The sequence below is a fragment of the Otolemur garnettii genome, unplaced genomic scaffold, assembly GCF_000181295.1.
Source record: "Otolemur garnettii isolate 467f Iridium unplaced genomic scaffold, OtoGar3 scaffold00100, whole genome shotgun sequence".
Classification (NCBI taxonomy): domain Eukaryota; kingdom Metazoa; phylum Chordata; class Mammalia; order Primates; family Galagidae; genus Otolemur; species Otolemur garnettii.
In genome coordinates, this window is record NW_003852495.1 from 5878732 (window position 1) to 5888503 (window position 9772).

At 50.7% G+C, this 9772-nt stretch overlaps 2 protein-coding genes across 3 annotated transcripts in view; both read right to left on the bottom strand.

The window, feature by feature from the left end:
* Positions 1-1533, bottom strand: part of CLIP3 (CAP-Gly domain containing linker protein 3) — a 17065-nt gene extending 15532 nt beyond the window's left edge. Inside the window, exon 1 of the mRNA XM_012809158.1 lies at positions 1051-1533. Within this exon, the coding sequence (XP_012664612.1) occupies positions 1051-1216 (166 nt within the window). The 5' untranslated portion in view covers positions 1217-1533. The remainder of the gene's footprint in view (positions 1-1050) is intronic.
* A 2137-nt stretch (positions 1534-3670) lies between these two features.
* THAP8 (THAP domain containing 8) overlaps positions 3671-9772 on the bottom strand; it is a 14173-nt gene continuing 8071 nt past the window's right edge. For both annotated transcript variants that reach the window (XM_023516906.1, XM_023516907.1), the window contains exons 2-4: positions 6159-6348; positions 5563-5958; positions 3671-4262 (exon numbers count right to left, since the gene is read on the bottom strand). In XM_023516906.1, the coding sequence (XP_023372674.1) occupies positions 4122-4262; positions 5563-5958; positions 6159-6348 (727 nt within the window). In that variant the 3' untranslated portion in view covers positions 3671-4121. The remainder of the gene's footprint in view (positions 4263-5562; positions 5959-6158; positions 6349-9772) is intronic.

The following is a 9772-nucleotide window of genomic DNA, read 5'->3' on the forward strand; positions in this document are numbered from 1 at the left end:
CAGCTCACAGCAACCTCCAGCTCCTGGGCTCAAGCAATTCTCCTGCCTCCACCTCCCAAGTAGTTGGGACTACAGGCGCCTGCCACAATGCCCAGCTATTATGTGGCTGGCGCCTTAGCTGCTTGAGCCACAGGCGCCTAGCCAACATGGAACTTTCTTTCTCCAGCTCTCCTATGGCTGATTCCTCCTCACGCTCTGGGTCTCAGCCTAAATGCAACCTTGTCAGAAAGACCTGCCCTGGCTCCTTTGTTTCACTCTAGCTGGCCCCTAAACATTATCTATTATATTGCCACCTTTTATTTCTTTCATAGCACTTGCTCAGATCTGAACTTATCTGATTTACTTCTCTGTTCCCTTGTTTCGTCTCCTTCTCTCCTGAGAGCAGGAATCATGCCTGGATCACTCACCATTAAATCTCACACAGCACAAGCCTCATTACAGAGCAGCGACACTTAATAAATACTGCTTGGTACATGATTAGACACAATCACTTCCTCCAAGAGGCCACGGTCTCAGCTCCACACCCTCCCACCTCCAATCCTTTACTCCAGTGGTTACCACTCCAGGGACCCCCTTCTCAAACTACCATCTTGGTTAACCCCAGCTCACCGTCCAGTCTCCTTCAAATATAACCTCAGGCAAACTATGTCTGAAAAGCTCCTGCAGCATCTATTGTTGGTAAACCAAATTCTCATCATATCTGATAATTATATTTTTACATTACATGGTAATTTTACTTGTTCCCTGCTGAGGCCCAGCTGATAGCATAGAGCCAAGTCCATAGTGGCTTTCAGTAAATGTTTGTTGAATGACTAAATGATTGAATGATGTGCCATGTATCAAAGATCAGTATTATTACAATTCCCTTCTCCAATGGGTGAATGAATGAATTAATGAAGATGAGGTCTCAAGGGCTCTGCAACCAAGACTCCTTTGAACCATCTTCAAATTCCCCAGAATTCCCATAGCATCACCAACAGCACAGCTCAGCCCACCCTCCCAGGATACCTAAGGCATCAGGCCAGATTCCAGGGTGGGGACAGTGGTTACCGTAGTCCTTAGGGAGGGGGGCAGGTGCTGAGGGGTGTACAACAGGCTTCTGCCGGCGTTCCTGGGTGGGGCTGGGGACCTCAGGGACAGGCTCATCCTCTTCTTCCTCTTCTTCCTCCTCCCCTCGGGGCGGCGGGGCCATCGGGGCGGGATCTGTCTTAGTCATGGTTGTTGGTGGCCCTGGGGGGCAGGGGGGCAGATGCAGAGTTGCAGGCCACCTTCAGGCAAATGTTGAAGCCAGAGGTCAGCTACAGAGGCTGCCCACAGGCTCCGGGGTCCAAGCCCCCAGAAGCTCCTGGGCTGCGGGGGGCCGTCACACAACTGGATCTTGGACAAGCATAGGATCCCCATTACCCATCAGGGGCTCCCGTATGCGCGCCTGGCGCCTGCCACCACCCCCAGGCCCAGCCCCCCATTCTTCTCCTCCAGCGTCAGGCCCCTCTGTCTCCGCCGCCCCCTCCTCAGGTTTGTTTATCTCGGGATGCAGGATGCTATGCCCCTCCCCTTTTCCGTGGGCCTCCCCTCTTCCCATCTTACCTGGGGTAGACGGGGCTGGGGACCAAAGCTGAGACTAGGAGATCGCGGGAGCAATGGGGTATCGGTGCCGGGAGACGTGATTAGGGAAGGGAGGGAGACAGAGAGAAGGGGACCAGGCCCAGACACCAAGGGGGGATGGGGTGGAGAGGGAGGGGCGCTGACGGCGCATGCGCCTGCTTACCCGCCCAACTGCGAGCGGGGGAGGAGACTGGAAGCAAAGGAGATAGACTCCGAGGACCGGGAGGGGAAGAAGACACGGCCACAGAGAAGGATGCGAGACAAGGCGACTGCAGGAAAGAGACGAAGCAGCGCGACGGGACAAAGAGGGAGGGATGGGAAGCTGTGCACTCCTTTTTATCCATCCTTGCTAAGATGAAGACTTCCCCTGGTCCTGCAAACCAGGCCAGCTAGGGCAGTGGTCTCAGTGCATGGTGATGACGGGTGTTCTCTCTTCGGGACCTTGGACCTTGTTCATGCTCACCCTATATGAGGGCTGATTTTGCAGAGATTCCTATCATCGTAGTGGTCATCCTTACTATCACCATGCAGTGCTCACACACTTACTTTGGCCCAGAGAGGTTAAGCCGCTTGTCCAAGAGTACACAGCAAGTAGGTAACAGAGCTAAAATTTGAAACTAGGCAGCCTGTAAAGTCTGGTTCTTAATCACCACGCTACATGGCTGTAGAAGTGTCTAGGGGACAGATCCGCCCATGGACCCCTCCAAGCCTGTCATAACCTGTATCTTCTCCCTCAGGAAGATTTCCTAGAGCCAGCCCAGGGTCCTGGCTCCATCATCCTGGCTTGGCCAAAATCATTGCAGCCTAAACATGGTTTGCCTTCCTCCCTCATCTTTCTAATAAGCAGGCCCAGTAGCTCCCTCTCTGAACTACTTCCAGAATTTTGTCCTTTCCTCCCCAACCCAGGCCCTTATCCTGGTCTACCCTTCATCTTCTCCCACCCAGACTGTGGCAGCAGCCTCTTCCCTGCTCCCCCTGTCCCCAGTCTGCTCCCTACATGCTGCCACAGGGACCTGTTGGCACCTGTCACACTGGAACCCTCCTTGACTCAGAGGCATCTGCTTGCTGCACCTCACTACAGACAAAAGCCAAGGCTTTTGACCATGGCCCACAAGGCCTTATGTGAACTTGCCCCTACCATCTCTCCAGCATTACCTCCTCCCACTGCCCTCTCTGCTTACTCCAGCCATACTGGCCTCTTTGCTCTTTGCCTGGAATGCTCTTCCCCCAGATACTCACATAGTTCTCTCTCTTGCCTCTTTCAGCATTTTACTTGATGCCTTTTCAGTGGCATCTTCTCTGCTCTCCCTATCTAAAGTGGCACCCCCGGCCCAGCACAGTGGCTTACACGTGTAATCCCAGCACTCTGGGAGGCTGAGGCGGGTGCATTTCTTGAAGTCAGGAGTTTGAGGCCAGCCTGAACAAGAGACCCTGTCTCTACTAAAAATAGAAAGAAAAAAAAACAGCTGGGCATTGTGGTGCAGGCATGTAGTCTCAGCTACTGGGGAGGCAAGGGGATACCTTGAGCCCAAAAGTTTGAGGTTGCTATGAGCTATGATGCCATGGCACTCCACTCCAAGCAACAGATAAAAAAACAAATAAAATAAAATGGCACCCATTCCCCACCTCTACCCCTACACTCCTTTTCCTGATGCAAACTGACTTCCTCAGTCTGATACACCCTGGACTAGTGATTTTCAACTGGTGTGCCACAAAAATTTTTAAAGATCATTAATTATTTTCAAAAGAAATTCAAAGCACAGTAAGTATATTTTTCACTTTTTTAAAAAATCAATATAATTTAAGTGTGCTGTGGAAGTTTAACTATAGGTTTAAGTGTGCTGTGAGAGTAAAAAAAAAAAAAAAAGGTTGAAAAACACTGCCCTATGTGCTAGGCCCTCTGCAGGAGCTGCTCATCTCCTGGAACCCTGGCCCACATGGCCTCCAGGCCAGTCCCTTCTCATCATCCCAGGTCTCTCTGCTCAAACAGACCTTAGAGAGTCCTCTTCCCACCTCTCCTCTTAATTACCTTTTTTATTCGGTCTTTATAGCATTTATCACAGTCTGAAGTTATCTTGTTTATTAGTTTACTAGTTCATCTCCTACTCAAGTAGAATGTGAGCACCATGAGGGACAGGGATGATTTTCAGCTCTGTTCACTGTGGTATCCCCAGCGCAGCACTAGTCATGACAAAAGATGTGAGGGGCTCTTCAGAAACCAGGTACAACGCTCCCCAAACAAACAACCTGTGTTCCTCTCTAAGGTTGTTTTACTGACTATAAAGATTTGAGCTAGGGGTGGCAGAGGGCTGGTATTGGGAACTGATAGGGAACTTGGGCCTAGGCACCCCTAAGGTTCAAGGGGTCCCTAGGAGGGGGGTCATGGAACCAAGGCCCTTGAGAGAGGCATTGCTGCTCCCAAGGAATGGGTGGTGGGGCTGGGCCAAGCCCGTGGTTGATGTATCTCTCTTCTTCCATCCTGTATGTTCTGTCCCTTGACATTACTGTTCTGATCCTTATGCACTGGGGCTCCGAGTGTCCAGGAGCTCAGGCTTGGCGTCCACTGTTGGAGATGCAGGGCTTTGGGCAAGGATCACAGCTATTTCAGGCCCTCCACAGATGATGGTGAAGGCTTGGGATTCCTCAGGCCCAGAGATCTGGGCCATCCCATGTGACAAAGTTGTAGAGATGGGGAACATGAGGGAGGGAAGAGGGGGAGAGAGATAGACAGAAATAAATGGTGAGGAACAGGGGAGCCAAGGTGGGAAGGGGTGTCAGGAAACAGATATATGGGGAGACCAGGCAGCAGATGTGAGAGCCAGAGAGACAACAAACATGTGAGGGGACAGAGACATAGGGAGACAGACAGAGGGGCAGACAGATGTGGAAAGACAGGGACATACATATGGGGGACACAAAAAGATGCAGATAAAGAAAGATACAGAGAGATGGGAAAACAAGTGTGAGGACAGAGAGATGAGGGAAGAGATTAAGAAATGGGATGAATGATTAGAAGACAGGGATTGAATGGGGGGAAGGGAGGCAGAGAAAGAGAGACACTGTCAGCCCAGGGACCCGGGCAGGCTCCATGAAGAGCCCCAGGCCTGAGTCTGAGCTCTATTCCTGCTCCACTGTCCCTCTATGCCAGTCTCAAACTCAAAAGCCCCCAGGGACAGCCACATTGCCACTCTGGTGACTGCTATTACAAGGGAATATGAACCCAGAACTGCTAGATCTGCTGAGCCTTTCTCAAAGATCAAAAATTATTTTAAGGTATTGCTGAGGCCAAAGAAATTATGTCTATAGGTACTGTCAAATCCACTGGCTGCCAATCTGAGACACCGTAACTACAGAGGTGCTGTAGGGCTCTTTTCTGAACCCCCTCCAATGAGTGAATCCATAGCTCTGGGAGCCAGGGGTTCTAGGCTGGGGACCTCAAGGTTGCCCTGGGGCTTTCACCAGGGGAAAGGCTTGGTCAAAGTTTGATTTTCAAAGACATGTCATCCCTTCCCATCTCAAACACCCAGCAGTAAAATATAGCTGCAAAAGGGCTTCAGATAGGGCTGAAGACATTAGCACAGGGATGGCAAAGCTCTATGAGGATCCAGCAGGGAGCAGAACCTTGGCTCTGTAAATTATTGGCTGCCTGACTTTGGGCAACTTGTTGGACCACTCTATGCCTCAGTTTTCTCATCTGGTAAATGACGATAACAGTAGTATCAAGATCATGTCATTAACTCTTGGGTCAGCAGAGTAAGAACTCCTCAGATACAACAGTTAATAAATAGAGCAGCCATAACTCAGCTCTAACCAATAGCTGCTTGGCAGTCCCAGGTTGATTTTTTTTTCCAAAAGAAGTCCAGAATTTGGAAACACGGGTAAGATATTCTGATTTTTAAACATTAGACCGTAATCTAAATTAAAACTGTATGGGCTAGGCACGCGGCAGGCACTCACCACGGGCTGCAGGCCCCGGCGCGCCCGCGCCAGCAGGCTCTGCCCATGCAGCTGCTGCGCCAGCTGTTCCAGAGTCCGCAGCTGCGCCTGGTGCCGCTGATGGCGCCGCTGCAGCCTCCGCACCCGCTGCTGCAATGCTCCCAGCGCCGCGCCCAGCCCGGCCTGGGCCTGCAGAGGGGGGATGTCGGGGTGTCGCCCCGCGAAAGTGGGCGAAGGGGGAGGAGAGGGCAGGAGCACCGTTGCTGCAGCCTCAGGGGTCCCCGACCCCGGGCCCAGTACCACAAGGTGTACCGGGCCAGAAGATGGGATGGCGCACCCTGGGGGCTGCGGTGTAGCCTCTTGTGGACCAGCAGGTGGCACAACCCGCTTCTTGGTGCTTTGCGTACCCCGCTGGCTCTGGAAGAGAAGGTGTGAGATGGGAAGCACCAGGGCCGGTCCTCAACCGGGCTCCTCAGGAGGCAAGGTTAGGGAGAGGGTCAGTCGCCAAGGGAAACTTCCATCAGGAGAGGAGGGCTGAGGGTCAGATTCAGGTAGGGACTTCCTTTGAGCGGGCAGCACAGGGGATAAAATAGAGCAGTAGGACTTGTGGCACGCACCTTGGGGGGCGGTGCCTGGAAGATGGAGGGCACCGCGTCCGGTCGCAAGTAGCGCACGCCCCAGCGCCACTGGAAGCAGGAGGGCGCGAAGTGCTCGCTGCACAAGTGCTGGTGGTAGCTGGGCACCCAGTGCTCACGGCCCATGCGCTGCAGCCAGGCCTGCAGCCGGGGCCCATCCTTCAGTGGGAACCTGCATGGGTGGTGGGTGGCTGGGTCAGCACCATTAGGTCTAGACCCATCCCTCTCTGAGAATACCCACATCTGGGGGTCAGGGCTCCAACCTGGGGTCTCCCCTGAGCCCGGAATTGGCCTAGCCTCCCAACCAGGCTTTCTTTTCCTTTTTCTTTCTTTCTTTCTTTTTTTTTTTTTTTTGAGACAGAGTCTCACTTTGTCGCCCTCTGTAGGGTGCCATAGCTTCACAGCTCACAGCAACCTCAAACTCTTGGGCTTAAGCAATTCTCTTGCCTCAACCTCCCAAGGAGCTGGACTACAGGCCCTCACCATAACACCTGGCTATTTTTTTGTTGCAGTTTGGCCGGGGTCAGGTTCGAACCCGCCACCCTTGGTATATGGAGCCAGCGCCCTACTCACTGAGCCATAGGTGCTGCCCTCTTTCTTTTCTTTTTATTCTCTTTTCTTTTCTTTTGAAACAAGAGTCTCACTTTGTTACCCTTGTTAGAGTGCCCTGGCTTCATAACTCACAGCAACCTCAAACTCTTGGTTTCAAGTGATCCTCCTGCCTCAGTCTGCTCTGTAGCTAGGACTACAGCTGCCGTTGCCAAAGTCGGGCTACTTTTTCTATTTTTAGTAGAGATGAGGTCTTGCTCTTGCTCAGGTTGGTCTGGAACTCCTGAGCTTAGGCGATCCACCCACTTTGGCCTCCCAGAGTGCTAGGATTATAGGCCCAAGTCACCAGTGCCTGGCCCAACCCAAGCTTTCTCTACCTTATCCTCACAACTTGTTCTTCCACTCCAACTTTTATTATTTATTTATTTATTTATTTATTTATTTTTGGCCAGGGCTAGGTTTGAACCGCTCTACCTCTGGTATATGGGGCCAGCGCCCTACTCCTTTGAGCCACAGGCGCCACCTCCACTTCAACTTTTAAATGCCCAGCATAGGCCAACCTCTCCCTCTTCTACTGCCCCTCTTTTATAAAGGAACAACTTATAAAAGCAGACTTCTAGAATATGGAAGAGTGTACAGTCAAGTGAAAATGTGTCTTCCAGAGTGGCACCTGTGGCTCAGTGAGTAGGGCGCCGGCCCCATATAACAAGGGTGGTGGGTTCAAACCTGGCCCCAGCCAAACTGCAACAAAAAAATAGCTGGGCGTTGTGGCAGGTGCCTGTAGTCCCAGCTACTCAGAAGGCTGAGGCAGGAGAATTGTCTAAGCCCAGGAGTTGGAAGTTGCCATGAGCTATGACACCACAGCACTCTACCAAGGGCAATAAAGCAAGACTCTGTCTCAAAAAGAAAAAAAAATGTGTCTTCCATAACCACATAAAATAGGGGCTGAGAATAGTGGTGCTATAGATTAAAAGAGATTTAAAAACATCAACCCAAGTGGCACCTGTAGCTCAATGGGTAGGGTGCCAGCCACATACACTGAGGCCGGTGGGTTCTAACACAGCCTGGGCCAGCTAAAACAACAATGACAACTGTAACAACAAAAAAAAATAGCTGGGTGTTGTGGCAAGTGCCTGTAGTCCCAGCTACTCGGGAGGCTAAGGCAAGAGAATCGCTTAAGCTCAAGAGTTTGAGGTTGCTGCGAGCTGTAACACCATGGCACTCTACCAAGGGCAACATAATGAGACTTAGTCTCAAAAAAAAAGAAAAAAAGAAAATGGAATATAATAAGTGTACATGAAGACATGGAGAAAAATAAACCCTTCTGTACTGCTGGGAATATAAAAACGATATGGCAGTTCTTTTAAAAAATGAAAAATAGAATTTATAGCCCAGGGAGGTAGCCCATACCTGTAATCCTAGCATTCTGGGAGGCTGAGGCTGGTGGGTCACCTGAGCTCAAGAGTTTGAGACCAGCCAGAGCAAGAGACCTATCTCTACCAAATAGAAAAATAAGATGAGGCATTGTGGCAGGCGCCTGTAGTCCCAGCTACTTGAGAGGCTGAGGCAAGAGGATTCCTGGAGCCCAAGAGTTTGAAGCTGTCGTCAGGTGTAATGATGTGACAGTCTTCCCAGGGAAATAAAGTAAGACTCTATTTCAAGAAAAATATGTGAATTTGCTTACCACTACTGAACTGTAACACTTAAGAATGGTTAATATGGCTGGGCATGGTGGCTCATGCCTGTAATCCTAGCACTCTGGGAGGGCGAGGAGGGTGGATTGCCTGAGCTCATGGGTTTGAGAACAGCCTGAGCCAGATCAAGATCTTGTCTCTAAAAATAGCCAGGCATTGTGGTAGGCACTTGTAGTCCCAGCTACTTGGGAGGCTGAGGCAAGACAATCACTTGAACCCAAGAGTTTGAGGTTACTGTGAGCTATGATACCACAGTACTCTACTAGCAGCAACAAAGTGAGACCCTATCTCAAAAAAAAAAAGAGGCTCAGTGCCCATAGCACAGTGGTTACAGTGCCAGCCACACACACTGAAGTTGGTGGGTTCGAACCCAGCTGGGCTTCCTGACCAGCAATGACAACTGCAACAAAAAATAGCTAGGTGTTGTGGGCAAGCGCCTATAGTCCCAGCTACTTGGGAGGCTGAGGCAAGAGAATCACTTAAGCCCAAGAGTTAGAGGTTGCTGTGAGCTGTGACGCCACAGCACTCTACTAAGGATGACAAAGTGAGACTCTGTCTTAAAAAAAAAAAAAAAAGAAAAGAAAAAGAAAAAGAAATGAAATGAAAAGAAAGAGTAGGCCGGGCTCAGTGGCTCACACCTGTAATCCCAGCACTTGGGAGGCCAAGGTGGGTGGATTGCCTGAGCTCACAGGTTTGAGATCAGCCTGAGCCAGAACAAAACCTTGTCTCTAAAAATAGCCAGGCATTGTGGTGGCCACATGTAGTCCCAGCTACTTGGGAGGCTGAGGTGAGAAAATTGCTTGAGACCAAGAGTTTGAGGTTGCTATGAGCTATGACACCATAGCACTCTACCAAATGTAACAGAGTGAGACTCTATCTCAAAAAAAAAGGAAGAGTATCCTGTAATCCTAGTACTCTGGAAGGCCAAGGTGGGTAGACTGCTTGAGCTCATGAGTTTGAGACTAACCTGAGCAAGAGTTAGTCCCCATCTCCACTAAAAATAGAAAAACTAGGCCAGGCGCAGTGGCTCACACCTGTAATCCTAGCACTCTGGGAGGCCAAGGCCAGTGGACTGCCTGAGCTCACAGGTTTAAGACCAGACTAAGCCAGAGAGAGACCTCATCTCTTAAAATAAATAATAATAATAATAGGCCAGGCAGAGTGGCTCATGCCTGTAATCCTAGCACTCTGGGAGGCTGAGGTGGGTTGATTACCTGAGCTCAAGGGTTCAAGACCAGCCTGAGCAAAAGTGAGACCCTGTCTCTATTTAAAAAATAGAAAAACTGGCTCGGCGCCTATAGCTCAACGGGCTAGGGCGCCAGCCACGTACACCTAAGGTGGCGGGTTCGAATC